Here is a 17422-nt window from a genome sequence, read left to right on the forward strand (position 1 = left end):
TTTTTGCATCAGTCCTCACTGCAGAGGATATGAGGGTGGCTCCTATGCCTAAGCCATCCTTTTTAGGTGACAAATCTGAGGAACTCTCCAAAATTGAGGTGTCAATTGATAAACAGTAATAAGTCACCGGGACCAGATGTTTTCACCCAAGAGTTCTGAAGGAACTCCAGTATGAAAGTACAGAACTACTAACTGTGGTATGTAAGCTATCACTTAAATCAGATTCTGTACCAGATGATTAGATGATAGCAATGTAATGCTGATTTTTTTTTAAATGTCCCCATAGGCAATCACAGTCTGGTAAACCTAACTTCGGTACAAGGCAAATTGGTTGAAACTATTGTGAAGAAAAGAATTATTAGGCACATAGTTGAACACGATATGCTTTTGTAAAGGGAAGTCATGCCTCACCAATCTATTAGAATTTTTTGAGCGTATCAACAAGTATGTGGAGAAGGGTGAGCCAGGGGATATAGTGTACTTAGACTTTCAGAAAGCCTTTGATAAGGTCCCACAACAAAGGCTCTTAAGCAAACTGTGCAGTCCTGGGATAAAAAGGAAGGTCCTCTCATGGATCAGTAACTGGTTAAGAGATAGGAAACAAAGAATAGGAAAGAAATGGTCAGTTTTCACAGTGGAGAGAGGTAAATAGCAGGGTCACCCAAAGATTTGCACTGGGACTAGTGCAGTTCAACATAGTCATGAATGATCTGGCAAAGGGGGTAAACAGTGAGGTGACAATGTTTGCAGATGATACAAAATAGTGAAGTCCAAGGCAGACTGTGAAGTATTACAAAGGGATCTCACAAAACTTGGTGACTGGGCAACACAATGGCAGATGAAATTGAATGTTGAAAAATGCAAAATAATACACATTGGAAAACATGATCCCAACTATACATTCAAAATGATGGGATCTAAATTAGCTGTTATCACTGAAGAAAGATTCTGGAGTCACTGTGGATAGTTCCCTGAAAACATCTGCTCAATATGCAGCGGCAGTCAAAAAAGCTAACAGAATGTTAGGAACTATTAGGAAAGGGATAGATAATGAGTCAGAAAATATCATAATGCCATTATATAAATCCATGGTATACCCAAGCATTGAATACTCCGTACACTTCTGGTCATCCCATCTTGAAAAGATATATTAGAATTGGAAAAAAGAATTTGGAAAAAAATAAATGAGAATTGCCAGAGAAGGGCAACAACAATATGGAACAACTTCCATATGAGGAGAGATTAAAAAGATGGGGACCGTTCATCTTACAAAAGAGACAACTAATAGGAAAGGCTACCATTGTGTCATAGAGGTCGCAGAAGTCACGGAATCCGTGACTTCCAGAAACCTCTGTGACTTCAGCCCATGGCGGCTGGGAGCTGCATGGTCTCCCTGCCATCTGTGGCGGTTCGGAGCTGCGGGGTACTGCGGGGGCCAGCTCTGAGCCGCTGTGGGTAGGGTGACCAGGTGTCCAGTTTTTGACCAGAATATCTGGTTGAAAAGTGATCCTGGCAACTCCAGTCAGCACCACTGACCGGGCCGTTGACTGTCCAGTTGGAGGCGCCACACAGCGGGGCTGGCAGGCTCCCTGCTAACCTCCATGCCATGCAGCTCCTGGAAAGCAGCCAGCATGTCTCCTCTCCATCTCCTACGTGTAGGGGCAGCCAGGGGGGCCTGCACACTGCCCCTGCCCCAAACTGCCGGACAGGGCAGCGTGCAGAGCCACCTGACCATGCCTCCACGTAGGAGCTGGAGGGGGGACATGCCACTGCTCTGGGAGCTGCTTGAGGTAAGCGCCGCCTGGAGACTGCACCCCTGACCCCCCTCCCATGCTCCAATCCCCTGCCCAAGCCCTAATCCCTCTCCTGGCCTCCGAACACCTTGATTCAAACTCGGAGCACTCTCCTACACCCCAAACCCATCATCCCCAGCCCCACCCCAGAGCCTGCACCTCCAGCTGGAGCCCTCACCTTAACCAACCCCCTGCCCCAGCCCTGATACTCCTCCAGGCCTCTGAATCCCCTCGGTCTCAGCCCAGAGCACCCTCCTACACTCCAAACCCATTATCCCCAGCCCTATCCCAGAGCCCGCACCCCCAGCTAAAGCCCTCACCCCATCCTGTACCCTAACCCTTTGCCCCAGCCCTGATCCCCCCTGGTCCCCCAAACCCCTCGGTCCCAGCCCCACTCCAGAGTCTGCACCCCCAGCCAGAGCCCTTAGACTCCCCACACCCCAGCTCCCTTCCCCAGCCCAGAGCTCCCTCCTGCACTCCGAACCCCTCAGCCCCTGCCTGGAGCCCCCTCCTGCACCCCAAATCCCTCATCCCTGGCCCCACATCAGATCCCGCACCCCCAGCCTGAGCCCTCACCCCCCCTCCCCGCACTCCAACCCCCTGCCTCAGCCTAGAGCCCCTTCCCATACTCCAAAACCCTCGGTCCCAGCCTCCTACACCCCTAATCCCTCATCCCCGGCCCCACATCAGAGCCTTCACCCTCCCCTCTCTGCACCCCAACACTCTGCCCCAGTCTGGAGCCCCCTCCCACATCCTGAACCCCTCATTTCTCACCCCACCCAGGAACCCGCACCCCCAGCCAGAGCCCTCACCACCTCCCGCACCCCAGCCCCTTGAGCCAGCCCGGTTAAAATGAATGAGTGAGGGTGGGAAGAGCGAGTGACAGAGGGAGGGGGGATGGAGTGAGTGGTGGGTGGGGCCTCGGAGAAGGGGCAGGGAATGGGCAGGGCTTCAGAGGAGGGGGGGCAGGGGCGAGGCAAGGGTGTTCTGTTTTGTGCGAGTAGAAAGTGGGCAACCCTACCTGCGGGCGATGGGGGAATCCACAGCTCCTGGCTGCCACGGGAGGCAGGGGGCTCTGAGCTTAGCACCTCGCAGCCGCTGTGGGTGGCGGGGGCCCCCTGGAGTGCCAAGTCACCGTGGGTGGTGGGGCTACCCCGCGGCTCTGAGCTGTGGGCGGTGGGGGACTCAGAGCTCTGAGCCGGGGCCCCTACAGCTACCCAGCCTCTGCAGGTAGTGTGGGGACTCCACAGCTCCCCATTTTGTCATGGTTATTTTTAATAAAAGTCATGGTCAGGTCATGGGCTTCTGTGAATTTTTCTTTATTGCCTGTGACCTGTCCGTGACTTTTACTAAAAATACCCATGACAAAATCTTAGCTTACTAATAGGGGATATGATAGAGGTCTATAAAATTGTGACTGGTGTGGAAAAAATGAATAGGGAACTGTTATTTACCCCTTCACATAACACAAGAAGCAGGGGTCTCCCAATGAAATTAATGGACAGCAGGTTTAAAATAAACATAAGGAAGTATTTCTGCATATACCACACAGTCAACCTGTGGAACTTGTTACCAGGGGATGTTGTGAAGGTCAAAAGTATAACTGGGTTAAAAAAAAGAATCAGATACATTCATGCAGGAAAGGTCCATCAATAGCTATTAGTCAAAATAGTCAGGGACACATGCTCTCGGTGTCCCTAAAACTCTGCTGGAAGCTGGGACTGGATGACAGGTGATGGGTCACTTGATAATAGCCCTGTTGTGTTCATTCTCTCTGAAGCATCTGACACCTGTCACTGTCAGAAGACAGGATACTGGGCTAGATGGACTATTGGTCTGACCTAGTATGGACATTATTATGTTCTTCATTGGCCAGCATTCTTTATTGGCCAGCCATACATCATGGTGGACCTAATCATGTCTTATACACCTTGTGCTTTAGTTTACTTAGCATCTTACTTCCATCTTTTGTTAGTTAAACTATTTTCTTCTACTGCAGCCCTCCATTCTTCTAGATCTCTTTCCAGTTTGTATTTATCTTTATGGTACAATATAATGGCATTGGTGAAAAGCATGCTCCATACAGCCTCTCCCCAAATCCCTTGCGTGAAGGAGTCAATTACAATCATGAATAGAAATAGATTTAGGACTGATCCTTGATGTAGACCTACCTTCACAGTGAATGGCTCACTGTAGTCACAACTGCTTCTTGCTACTGTTATGTTCAGACTATCATGGACATTTGCAAGGGTAGCACATGTCTCCAGCAGATTGTGCAAATGCAGACACCACCATATCAGGTCTCTGTGAACTCCATAAGAAGCCTTCTCTAAGTCCACAAACTAAATGAAATTCCTTGTATTTCTCCCTCTACTTCTCCTGCAATGTGTGGGCTGCAAACATTGCACCCAGCATTGACCCTTCTGGCATAAACCTGACTTGGTTGTCACTTATTGATGCGCCAGCTCCTGAAAGTTTCTTTTCTCACTAATTTTTTCCAGCCATTTCATCACGTGACTCATTAACTTGAGGGGTCAGTGTGATGGGGTACACCAGGCCCCCAGATGGAGGCCCCATGGTCCTACTGCACCTTGCCCCAGGAAAGCAGGGGCAAAGGTCGGTCCTCCAGGCCTGCCTAAAGAGGCTTCATAGACGCAGCCAATCACAGCCCAGCAGGCTCAGATAAAAGGAGCTGCAGGGCCTTAGCAGCTTAGTTCCTGGCTGGGACCAGAGGGGCAAGGAAGCAGGGCTGGCTCTAGGATTTTTGCCGCCCAAAGCAAAAACAATTTTGGCCGTTCCCCCCACCACCCCGGTTCTTTAATTACCCGGCCCCGCCTCAACTCCGCCCCTTCCCCAGATCCCCAGCCCTGCCTCCTCCCCCCAGGCTCTCAAGCCTAGGAGGGAGGGAGGCAGGGAGAGAAGCGGCGCCCGTGCCGCGGCCGCTCGGAGTCTCCCCCCTCTCCCAGGTTTGAGAGCCTGGGAGGGAGGGGGAGACCCCGAGCCGCAGTGGTGCGCGAAACAGCTGATTCGCACGCCCCTGTTCCCCCTCCCTCCCAGGCTTGAGAGCCTGGGAGGGAGGGTGAGTAGCGGCGCGTGAATCAGCTGTTTCGCGCGCCATGGCAGCAGCAGCGGAGGTGAGCTAGGGCGGCGGGGGCACATTTTTAGGGGTGGCATTCTGGCGCCGGCCATGCTGCCCCTAAAAATGTGCCGCCCCAAGCACCAGCTTGTTTTGCTGGTGCCTAGAGCTGTCCCTGCAAGGAAGGGTCCTCTCTGGCCACAGAAGCCTGAGGGATAGCAAGTTTGTTCTAGCTGCATTTTGCTTAGCTGGGTTTGCAGGGACAGAGAGGTCCCAAGAACCTTAACCCTGAAGTAAGGGTGAAGCAAAAAGGGGCTAGGTAGGAAGAGGCCTAGGAAGAATCAGCAATGAATTGAGATTGAGCAGTGCAGAACTGCTGTTTTTAGGGACCCTAGGTTGGAACCTGGATGTCAGGAGACCAGGTTGTAGGCAGTCAGGCCTAGTGGTTGGAGTCTGAAGGCAGTACCCAGGGGTTGAGACAGGTCCAGAAGCACGGCCAAAGGTCAGAACTGGAGTTGGAGTCCGAATGCCAGAGTCAAGAGTCAAGACAAAGTCAGTGTTGGGAATCAGAACCGAGGGTTGGAACCAGATTACCAGGAGTCAGAGAAGGCAGGAGGAAGGCTGGGTGCAGGGCAGGATCTGGGCTGGAGCAGTGGAGGACCAGAGCAGGAACAGGGCTTGGCAAGAGATGGGCACAAGGAGGGAGAGGCTCTGTTAGCATGTACTTTGAGCAGTCAGCAAGCTATTAATGCTGAGCTTCCTCAGCCAATCAGGCATGGCAGTCTATCAGGCAGCTTAGTTGGCTCATTAGGGGTGTCAGGAGTACTGAGCAGTGTTAACTGCAGGGCCTGACTCCTGCCACTGGAGTAGTGGGCAGGTCTGGGTTCCCCTATCGACCACAAACAAAGCAGCATAAATCCTACAAAGGGGGCAGGGCTGAGCTAGGAACCCAAACAAAGGGCTGCATTTAAAGGAGACCGAAGTCAGGACTGAAGGCTCTTCTAAGGACAAATAGACTGTTCATTTATCAGACAGTTTAATACCCCTGAAGGGATTCATTTGGGCTTTATGACTCAGTTGGAGGGCCAAGCCACAGAAGACTTGCCAAGTGAGGTCGACAAAGCTACAGGAGGTGACAGCAGCAGAAAAAGCTTGTAGCACTGCAGCAGCAGCAGCAGGACTTGCACAAGAAGTGAGTGCCCCTCCCCATTACAATTAGTAATTACTACATTCTTCCACATCCCCTTTATGCTTGAAGATAGAGACCAATATGCTCTTCCCCCATTAGTTGGGTGTTTTTTCAGTTTGGAGGATTAATTTAAGGAAGTTCATCATCATCACCACCACTGCCTCATGGCCCAGTGATTTAAATAGTTCAATTGCTACACCATCTGGTCCCTCTGCCTTCCCATGTGTCATCATCTTTAATGCTGTCTGACTCACTAACACAGTGATAGCTCTTGTGAGGTTGTTGTTTGCCCATACTTAGCTCAATGATTTCCTCAGATTCTCTCCATTGAGCAGTTTCTTATAAACCCACTGACCTCTCCTAATGATTTTGCTATCTTCCACCAGTACTCTTCCATTTTTGTCTTTGATACACTTCACAACTCCCAAATCCCTAGTGCTTCTTTGTCTGATCTTTGCTAACCTCTATATTCCTTTTTGCCCTTCCGTCCTCGATAATCTATATATAAAGCTTTAAGTGCCTGATCCTTAGCTTCTGCACCCAGTATTTTCACCTTTTTCTTTATCAGCCTATATTCCTCATAACTGTTCACTGTTCTTATTTCTGCCATCACTTAAGCCTTCCTTCCTTTTTTCTTTTCTGTTTCCTGCACATCATTAGACCACTACCGTACCTTCTTTCATTTCTCCACACTCAGCTTGTGAGCTTTCTGTATTACCTGTGGATATTTTTCTCCAAACCTCATTGGTATCATCATGGCTGGTTTGGTCATTGTCTGACCTCTATAGAACCTCATCCTTAAATCTCAGACTAACTTCCGTATCTGCAGGCCTCCACCACTTTATCCTTTGTTCCACAGCTCATCTTTTAGCGCCCCCTACCCCTGCATTGCCTTTTTCACCCAGAAGTCTGTTACAGGGGGAGACAGAAAATATGGGACAATTTGCCCATTTTTAATAAAAAGTTGGGAAACCTGCAGGAATATGAGACTGTCCCTTTAAAAATGGGACCTGTGTCCCCCAGAAGTAGGGTGACCAGCTTACCCTTTGTACTGATATACTCGTTGAAGATGAAGACCTGTGGAACATGTGCAAATGACACAACTTTTACAAACTGGGTAGCCACGCTTGACATTCTTGGTTTGAAATTGGAGTTTTTCCTTCTCCTAGGTGGGCTGCCTGCATGGCTAATGAGCCCCATCTGCCTGGGGCAAGCCGCTTATAATGCACCAGACCCCCATCATTCACACCCCCACTTCCAGTTAAAAACAGCTCTGCCATGAGAAGGCAAGTGGTAGGAGTTTGACTGTTAGAAGCTATGTATTGAGCCAGCCATATGAGGCATTTTCTAGGGCGGCCCGTGGGCCACCTGTGGCCCGTCAGGGTAATCCTCTGGCAGGCTGCAAGACAGCTTGTTTACACTGACCGTCCACAGGCATGGCCACTCACAGCTCCCAGTGACCGCGGTTCGCCGTTCCTGGCCAATGGGAGCTGCGGGAAACAGCGGCCAGCACATCCTTGTGGCCTGCGCCGCTTCCCGCAGCTCCCAGTGGCCGAGAACAGCAAATTGTAGCCACTGGGAGCTGCGGGCGGCCATGCCTGCAGATGGTCAATGTAAACAAACTGTCTTGCGGCCCGCCAGTGGATTACCTTGACGGGCCGCATGCAGTCAGCAGGCCGCAGGTTGCCCACCACTGTTCTAGGGAGAGCTCATCATTCAACACATCTTGGCCACAAAAACTCTTTAGGAGGAACAAAAGCAACTGAACTTATTATAAGTCCTTCCCCTTCTCTATTCCAAATAGAGAGGGCCTGAGCTACTGAGGTTGGGTCCATATCATATTCTAAACTTCTCGAGAGTTCAGGAGTGTGTGTGTAAGTGTTTCAGTTTTGACCTTGTCAGAAGAGAGACTACAGTTGTGATTTGGAATTGGATTGGGTCTTGTGTTCCATTTCAGGTTCATCTAAATGTTCATATGTCATTTGCTTTGCAGTAACTTGCTGTCTTTGTATTGAACAGATTCCTGTGGTGGCAATCATGACAACAGGTGGTGGAATGAGATCACTGACAACGACATATGGCAGTCTACTGGGTCTCAAGAAGTTAAATGTCATAGACTGTGCTATGTACCTGACTGGCTTGTCTGGCACGACATGGTAAGGAATACATGAGCAGAGTTTCTCTATGCTGCTGATACAATGATCTATGCTAAAGAAGCTACCCCATAGCCAGCGTTGTGACCCAAGCCCTATTTTTAATCCATTTATAACTTTGCCAGAAAAATCTCTTTTTGGAGTGGAAAATTCTTATAGTTAGTGTCAGCGCAGAAGTATATGTTTAAAAGAATATTTTAGGGAAATTGGCCAGTGATTTTAAATTTACCAGGCGGGGGAAATGTAATGTTTGTGATTTAAAAAAAAATGTAATGTTTTTTGGGGAACCTAGAACTCAAAGGCAGCATAGATTTAGGACATGAAACCTTTTGTGAAGTTTACATTAACCCTTCAAATTGAAAACGTTAAGTTTAGCACCTTCTCTAATAAAAGCCTCCATTTGTTTTTTCCCTTCAATATATTTCCCAGGACTATGGCAAATTTGTACAGAGATGCTGATTGGTCTCAGCAGGATCTGTCTGGGAAAATCAATGAAGCTCGAAAACATGTGACCAAATGCAAGATGGGTTCTTTGTCCATGGAGCGTATGAAGTATTATAACAAGCAGCTGTGTCAGCGGAAACAAGAAGGACACAGGACATCTTCTATAGATCTGTGGGGGCTCATTGTTGAATATTTGTTACATGATGGGGTACAGTATGTCAAAGCATGGTTTTATTAAATCATTATGGTGATTAATATTGCACTAATAATCTTATCTTTATGGCTGAGGAAACACTTCACTTAAAAGGGACTCAGTTTTCAGAGGCTTATAACTTTCTGAAACTGACCCTTTTGGGACACTATTTTTTCATGCTTGTTCTGAATGCAGCGGGGGAGGGGTGGGGGAGAAATGACCATTTTCACTCGTAGGTTTTTGGATGCTTTTTGTTGGAAAAATCACATTTTGAAAACGTAATAGTTAAGTGCTGTAGGTATATTTTGAAGATATTTTCTTTAGAAATAATGAAATTTTAATTGTTTTAGAACAGCAAACAGTAGGCTATTATCCACTCATTTTTCACAGCACATGCAATTGCAGTCCTCCTGATACATGCATGCCCAATCCTATATATAGCTGCAGTATTGTACATTAAACTGGGATGTCAGCTGGTTATGAGACTCATTCTTAACTTAGACCACTCCAGAGCCTCTACGCTGTAGGCATCTCTTTCTCCTTTTTAGCCACTCCTATCATGTTGGTCTGAAAGTGCCATCAAATCATGTACCATATAGTTATCAAGAACTTGCAGCCACCATGATTGTCAGCTCTTCATGGGAATTATGGAGAGTATGGAAGATCCCAGACATATTAACCCCTGCACACAAATCAGTAATATAATGGAGATCATGGCTGAAATGCAGGCATTTTTCTGTATTCCAAGTACAGATATAGTGAGTAGATTCCTATGTCAGTTCCTTTCCCCCACCCATCTTAATTTAGCTACTTTTCTTGTAAAAACAGAAAGACAACCATAAACTCTCGGATCAGCGACAGGCAGTGGATCAGGGTCAGAACCCACTGCCCATCTACGTGGCAATCAATGTCAAGGACAACTATAGTACTTTGGATTTCAAAGGTAAAGATATTCCAGAGATGTACTTGATCTTAAATCTAGGAAGCGGCTCAGTTTTGTGTGTAAGACCTCATATAGATTACATAAACCCACCTCTAAATTAAAAACCAGACCATGGCCTGGTAAAAATTGGCATAGTTCCACTGACGTCAATGGAGCTACATCAGCTTACACCAGCTGGCTTTTTGTAATCACTAGTTTTAATTTTTGTGGTGTTTCTACATTTCTGGTGTTTGTGCTGGATTGGAAATGTTTGGAATAAACTTTCAGCGGTTCAACCTTTTTCTAATGCCTTGTATCCATTTGATAACACCATAACTCTTTATCCTCAGCCAGGGGTCTGCTCTAAAAGATTTTTTTGGTTTTGTTTTTGTCTTTTTGTTTGTGGCTCTGTTTGCAGAATGGCTGGAGTTCACCCCCTATGAAGTTGGATTCATGAAATATGGAGCCTTCATTCGCTCTGAGGACTTTGGAAGCGAGTTCTTCATGGGTCGGCTGATGAAGAGGCTCCCAGAATCCCGGATCTGCTACTTGGAAGGTGATTTATTGTCCTGGAAAAATGGTAAACTAATAAAAAACATAATTGATTACATAAACTGGGCACTGGTGAGTCACTGCTGTGTGATTGGCAGCAATGGTACAGTATCACCTGCCAGAATATATGCCAGTACCATATATGAATTAATAGTTAATAAAGTGGTTTCTTTTGCATTGTTAAAGCAGGAAACTTAAAATAATAAGTGAATGGCAACTACTAGACTTTAAACATTTTCTATCTGAAATTTTCTATTTGATTTTGCATAACAATACAGTTTACCACCCGTCCAAGAATGAAATCCTGGCTCCTGTGAAGTCAATGGGATTTTGCCATTTATTTCAACTGGACCAGGATTTCGTCCAGAGGCCAAATCTACACTGTGCACTAGGGGTGTGATTCCCAGCTCGCACACACATATGCTAGCTCTCATCTGAGTTATCAAGCTAAAAATAGTGTCGCCACTGTGGCACAGACAGTGTCAGTGATGGCATGGTCTAGCTGCCCTGAATATGTACCCAGGGGGTTCAGGCAGGTTTGTACTTGAGGTAATTAACGTGTGCTGCCGCTACCCATGCTACTGTGGCTACACTCCTGTTTTTAGTGCATTAGTTCAGATCAGAGCTACTGCAAGTATGTGTACGTAAGCTGGGACTCATGCCCTGAGCTCGCAATGCAGATGTAACCCAAGTGTCTTGAGTTTAATCTCTTAAAAATGGTCTTAATCCAGAATTTTAACTCTGATGGATATGTCTCTCTCTGTGTGTGTGCGTGTGTGTGTGTGTGTGTGTGTGTGTGTGTGATCCGTCGGTGCAACGATGACATTTTCATGCTATCTCTTTTTGAGGATTCTGCAGTGACTCTGAAGTCCAAAGCATGACGCGCATGCTCATGAGCATATAGGACAGACGAGGTCATTGGGGAGCATCTTGGTAGCTATAGCAGTAGTATGATGCTTTTCCTTGGCAGCTAACAATCGATTATTTCTGTCCTCTTCAAAGGCTTGGAAAGCTCTGAGTGTTGTGTGTTGCCTTGCTGATCTATTTAACGCAGCCTTCTCAAGATCATTCAGTTTTATTGCACCAAAGTGTATACTGTTCTTGATACTATCCTTGTAGTGCTTTCAGGGGTGGCCTTGATTCTGGTGTCTTTGTGCCAATTTTCCATAGAATTTTTTTCTGGGGAGTCGATATTCAGGCATCCTAATGATGTGTCTAACCCAGCGTAGTTGGGCTTTTATCAGCATGGTCTCGATGCTTGTGGCATTTGACTTTTGGAGAACCTCCAGGTTGGTTATTTTGTCCTGCCAGTGGATCCCCATAATGGTGAGCAGATATGGAAGGTCTCTAGCTGTTTGATATGCCATTTCTTTGGTGTCCAGGTCTCACAGCCATAGAGGAGAGATGTGAGCACAAAAGTATTATAAAGTTTTATTTTTGTTGAGAGGGTTATGTTGTGGGATTTCAGGACTTTGTTACATAGCTTTCCTAATGACTGAGAAGCTGTCTGTATCCTGTTTGTGATTTGTTTATCAAGAGATCCATCATTGGAGATATTGCTGCCGAGATGGGTAAAACTGTCAACTTGCTTTAGTTGGAATCCACTAGTGGATATGCTAGGGGATATGGCACAGTGCGGTGAAGATGATTGATGCAACACCACATTTTTCTCTAGGCTGATTGTAAGGCCAAACAATTTTGATGCTTCAGCGAAGCAATCTACAATGAACTGGAGATCTCCCTCTGTGTGTGCTAGGAGGGCACAATCATCTGCAAAGAGTGCTTCTCTTAGTAGTAGTTCTGTTACTTTTGTTTTTGCTTTAAAGCCTTATAAAATTGAAGATTGAGCCGTCGTGTCTGTATCTGATGTCTATGCCTCTGTTGAACCCATTTATAGCATGGTTGAGAACTTGGGTGAAGAAAAGGTTGAACAGTACAGGGGCAAGGACACAGCCTTGTTTGACTCCATTTGAAATGGGAAAGGAGTCAGTGAGATCTCCATCGCTGTAACAGTGTGACAAAAGGTGACAAAACCTCACATGGTCGGTGAAAATGTAATGCTCTGCAACACAAGCACACCAGTGATATGTAGAAAATAATAGAATAAAACTGACCTTTTTGAGAATCCAACATACCAGTGCTGCCTGTATTTCAAAATTCTGCAGAGTTAATACACTCCTGAAAAGGGGAAGAGAAATTAAGAGCTGTAAGCAACAGAGAAAAGAAAGATGACGTGGAAAGGAAGAGAATGGGTGATCTGCAGAGATACAAGAAGGCTTCCATCTTATGATGGATTTGACCTATAACCCTCACTGTGACAGACTATCTGAATTAGAGTTGGGTAAAATTGTACCATTCAGGCAGAGACCTGTAAAGAACTGCACTGCCCGAGGAATTACTTGGGCGGGGGTTGGTTGGGGGGGCATTGTGCCCTAGGAGTCATAAATTCCTTTTCAAGCTCTCAGTTGTGCATGACTATGCAAGCTGCACCATGCTTTAAAATGGTTAAAATTGTTCCCTTGGAGCACCCGATCTGGTCTACAGAGAGAGCAGCATACATGAGTAAAGAGCATCACTGAATTTCCCAGAGCACAGGCACTGTCATGGCCCCTTTCAAGGCATACACAAGAAAGGAAGATTCTTTGCATCCTACCTGCACACCCACACAAAGCCAGACACAATCTGGTCCTTAGAATCTAAAGACCCCAAGTCAGATATTAAAAGCAGAAGTTTGGAATTGTGTAGAGACAGATGCCTGCAAAAAATAGAAGGTAAGGGAACAACTTCAGATGGAAGGATAAAAAGGCAATTTTCAATTAACTGCTCCCAAGACTCGATCATATAGGTCTCCATAAAATCTCTAGCATGGCCCACTCTCATGATTTTATCACAAGTCTTGAGTTATGTGGTGTGTTTTTTCTTGAAGCCCAGAATCATGGGAGTACATGAGAAGTGCAACTTTCATTTAAAAAAATATTTCTCAGCCCTCATGGTTTTAGAGCAAAGCTTGAAAATGTGCACCAAGAATGCCCTAAAGTTTTAAAAAAGCAGAAAACAAATATAAATAACTCAACATTTATTATTTAAAAACAAATTTCATTATTTTTAATCCCATCTTTTATGCTTTTGGAAGGCCTGATTTATGATTTTTTTAATGTTTAGGGTTGGCAATACTGATCTCTCTCTCCTTTCACAGGCATGTGGAGTAGTTTATTTTCCCTGAATCTGTTATATATCTGGAATTTGTCCCACACGTCAGAGGACTTTTGGCACAGGTGGACCCGAGACAGAGTAAATGATATTGGTAAGTTACTTTGTACCTCTGCCTTACCATTTATTTATCACTATGCTTCACACCCATTTGTTGTGTAAACCATGCACTTGCTTTTTGGAGTTTTATTTTTAAAAATCTGCAGAAGCATTTTATCTTGCCTGGAAGGAACCAGTTTCAAAAGACTAATATTGACTACCATCATGGGATCACTTCTGAATAACCCATTGATATAGTTCCTGCCCTTTGATCACTAGAAATAATCACTGACTATGTAAGAGAGTAAATATATTCAGGAATAATGATCCTGGTTTGCAGCTAATTAGAGACTCAAAAAACACCACATCAAGATTGGCTGAATTTTTAAGTTAACAAATACAGTTCAACTTGATTTATTTTTCAGGATTATGATTTGTAGGCGGTGTGACGTTGTATGGCTTATTGGATGTTAGGGCTTTGTTTTTAATCCAGCCCTGGGGTATGTTAAGAAATTTTGTCTTAATAGATCAAAAAAATGTTTATCTACCTTTTGTTAAGGTGCTCGTGAGACCTTTCATCATGGACACCATAAACTAATAGAGTAGAGATTGTTATTGTTTATTATTGCTATTTTGGGGGCTCCTCAGAAACATTTATCTAGGCAAACAAACCCCTTAGTTATTTCTTTTGCAGAGGAAGAGCCCGTCCTACCTATGAGGCCACACGAACAGAAGAGTCAAATATTCACCACGGCAAGCCCCCTTTCCCGTGTTCTTCGTGGTGCCATTACAGAGCGCACGTCAGTTGCCCAGTACCACAGTTTCCTCAAAGGCCTCCAGCTGCATAATGACTACCTAGAGAATGACAAGTTTTGTAGATGGAAAGGTAATAGCACTTGCCTTTCAGCAGCATCCTTTGCAGGAATGTGAGGTCTGCGATATAGTGAGGAGATCTGCGTGACTTGGGAGAGAATGAACGGATTTTATTTAACAACAAAACAAAACAAACAATTCCCACGTTCCCCTCAACCCTCTCCCCTCCTCCCCAGCTTCCCTACATGCCAAAGTTTGAATCTACTTTTAAACAGAATTGTTTGATCAATCAATTGATATATACAGGGCTGAAAATCTTTAGTGACATGGATTTGATGGGGTTCAAGCTCATTTCTCTTTGGGCTGTAGCTGGTTGATTAAATCTCCATAGTTTGGCTCAGTGTGTTGGCAGCATTCACAGTCTTTATGAACAGAAAGGAGACATTAAGGCCCAGACTCTCAAAGGTATTTAGGGAGTTTGAGCCTCTGGGCCTTAGTGAGTAGACAGAAGAAATCTTTGATCATCAGAAGAGGGTGCCACTGCAGGTCAAAAGGACCAAATGCCGGCTTCCTAGAGACCCCTCACCTGCTTATTTAATGCTCTAGTAAAGGATCTGCATTTTAAACAGAACAACAAATTAATTTATTTTTACTGTTAGTAGCTAAATTCTGTGGTTATGTCTACACTGCAATTAGACACCCGTGGCTGGCCTGTACTGGCTCATGGGGCTTGGGCTGTTTAATTGCAGTGAAGACTTCCAGGCTCTGGGACTCTCACAGGGTCCCAGAGCCCGGCCTCCAGCCCAAGCCTGGAAGTCTTCACTGCAATTAAACAGCCCCACAGCCTGAGCCCTGTGAGCCTGTCAGCTGGCACACACCAGCCACGGGTTTTTAATTGCAGTTTAGACATACACTGTATTGCACATTATTGGAAAAACATGACCCCTCCTATGGTACTGTGGTAAAGTAAAATATAGACTGATCTTGTAATGGAAAAGCTTTCAAAGCAAGTACGTACATGAGAGAAACACCAAAAAGAGGATAAGTATTTAGGAATTTGGTCACCCTTTCTAGTGTACTTGTAGGAGAAGGGCTCCCAAGCCAGCAAGCCACAATCTTTAGCCAAGTTCTTTGAATATTAATCTGATCCTGAACATGTAATGTGCAATGTAGTGTGTTAATGTTTTCTTGTAACTTTGCCTTAATACACACACACACACACACACACACACACACACACACACACACACACACACAAATCAAATAAATGCATCCAAAAGAAAAAGGGGGGGAAAGTGGGAGGGAGGATGGGTGGGCTAGCACAGTTTGAATGAGCCAGGAATAGAATGACCATGGAGAGTCTGACATCAGAGAAAATAGTTGTTCTAATTTAAGGCTGAGCAACAGTGATGTAAATAGTTTATCAAATGTCTAATGAAATTAGAAATGTTGAATGGGGCTGAATACCCTTTTTTCTTGAACAGTGTGTTCATCAGAGCATCAGCAAACTGCTCTTCTGCGATTTCCCTTATGGCAAGAAATATTTTCCTTTTAGATACTGTGCTGGACACATCACCCAACCAGCTGACTGAAACAGCAGAATACTTGTCCCTGATAGATACTGGATTCTTCATCAATACCAGCTGCCCTCCACTTTTGAGGCCAGAGAGGAAAGTGGATGTTATCCTGCATTTAAATTACAGTGCAGGATCACAGATACTGGTGAGAGAAATCAGATTATTCTGTTTTCTTTAGTAATAGTCATTTGTCTTAAGTTTTTAGTGATATTGTTTCTATTAAAAGCCCTGTGTTAAGTATTCTGAACCACAGTATTTTAGCTTAATGCTGTATCTTAAAGTTGTATTCACAACCTGTAACCTAACCATTTTCTTTTGTGGTACTCAGTGTTTTTTGTTGAGTACTCCAGGGAAAATTTAAAAACCTGTCCATGTATTTTCATATAATGTATGTTTCTCAAACCACATTCTTTCCAAGAGGAAAGCCAGTGCTATCCCAGAGGTAGCCCAGCACAATTTAGTATTAGTTCATAGAATCATAGTTGCTGTACTTCAGGAAATCCTGATCTCAGCGTATTCTTTGGGTTCTCATATTGTTCTCTTCCTTGATACAGCCTTTGGACCAGTCCTGTAAGTACTACTCAGAACAAGGAATCCCATTCCCCAAAGTTGCTCTGAGTGAAGAAGAGAGGAAAAATCTAAAGGAGTGCTACCTCTTCGATGATACCGAGACTCCAGGAGCTCCTATATTGCTATTTTTCCCATTAGTGAATGACACCTACCAAAGTTACAAAGCACCTGGTAAGTTATCAGCAGTAGCCAAGCATTCAATGAAGGCCACGCTGGCTAGCCTATCAACAGATTGAATTTCATTCTTTAATTCATTCCTCTCCACTTGTTCATTTCCCTACAACAAACCTCTTCATTGCCTAACTTAACATTTTTACTTAGTTCTATTACATATTTCTTATTAAGAAGAATAGGACCCTGTTTTACTTCCATATTCACCTTCATCTGTTACACACCTCTAGTTATCTTGCTGTATATTAGTGTAAATTGTAATAAAAATGCAAAATCTTTAAACTAAGGTCAAAGGAAATGTACATTTAAGGAGAAAACCCAAAATAATTACAAGCTTCCTTCTCTTTTAGCAGACTTTTCTTTCCTTCTTTTGGTGTCTCTAATGTTGGGTCTCTGTCCAAAGTATAAAAAGGCCAGTGTCACAACTCTGAGCCTCCATGTAAATAACCTATTCACTGACAGGATCACTATTCCTCTTTTCAGTAGGAATAGCCTTTCCATTGGATGGGACACTGTTTCACCTATTAAATACCTTTTGAGGCTTCTACTCTTCTTTTGGTTCCATTCCCCTTCCCCAAATCCTGCCATTTGCCATGTCAGTATTTCCCTTTCCTGCTTGAGTCACATGTGAAGACTTCTCTAAGGCTGTTATGAGCAGATAACAGGAGACACTCATAGAGATAGTCACCTATACCTCTCCCTTCAGCACATCAGGCAACT

At 44.9% G+C, this 17422-nt stretch overlaps 1 protein-coding gene across 1 annotated transcript in view; it reads left to right on the forward strand.

Moving 5' to 3' along the window:
• LOC128836754 (cytosolic phospholipase A2 epsilon-like) overlaps window positions 1–17422 on the forward strand; it is a 33974-nt gene that overhangs the window by 15893 nt on the left and 659 nt on the right. The window contains exons 13-20 of the mRNA XM_054027314.1: window positions 8078–8214; window positions 8641–8863; window positions 9677–9791; window positions 10189–10326; window positions 13519–13626; window positions 14266–14457; window positions 15940–16106; window positions 16516–16702. Coding sequence (XP_053883289.1) covers window positions 8078–8214; window positions 8641–8863; window positions 9677–9791; window positions 10189–10326; window positions 13519–13626; window positions 14266–14457; window positions 15940–16106; window positions 16516–16702 — 1267 coding nt within the window. The remainder of the gene's footprint in view (window positions 1–8077; window positions 8215–8640; window positions 8864–9676; window positions 9792–10188; window positions 10327–13518; window positions 13627–14265; window positions 14458–15939; window positions 16107–16515; window positions 16703–17422) is intronic.

Source organism: Malaclemys terrapin, chromosome 4 (assembly GCF_027887155.1).
Source record: "Malaclemys terrapin pileata isolate rMalTer1 chromosome 4, rMalTer1.hap1, whole genome shotgun sequence".
Lineage (NCBI taxonomy): Eukaryota > Metazoa > Chordata > Testudines > Emydidae > Malaclemys > Malaclemys terrapin.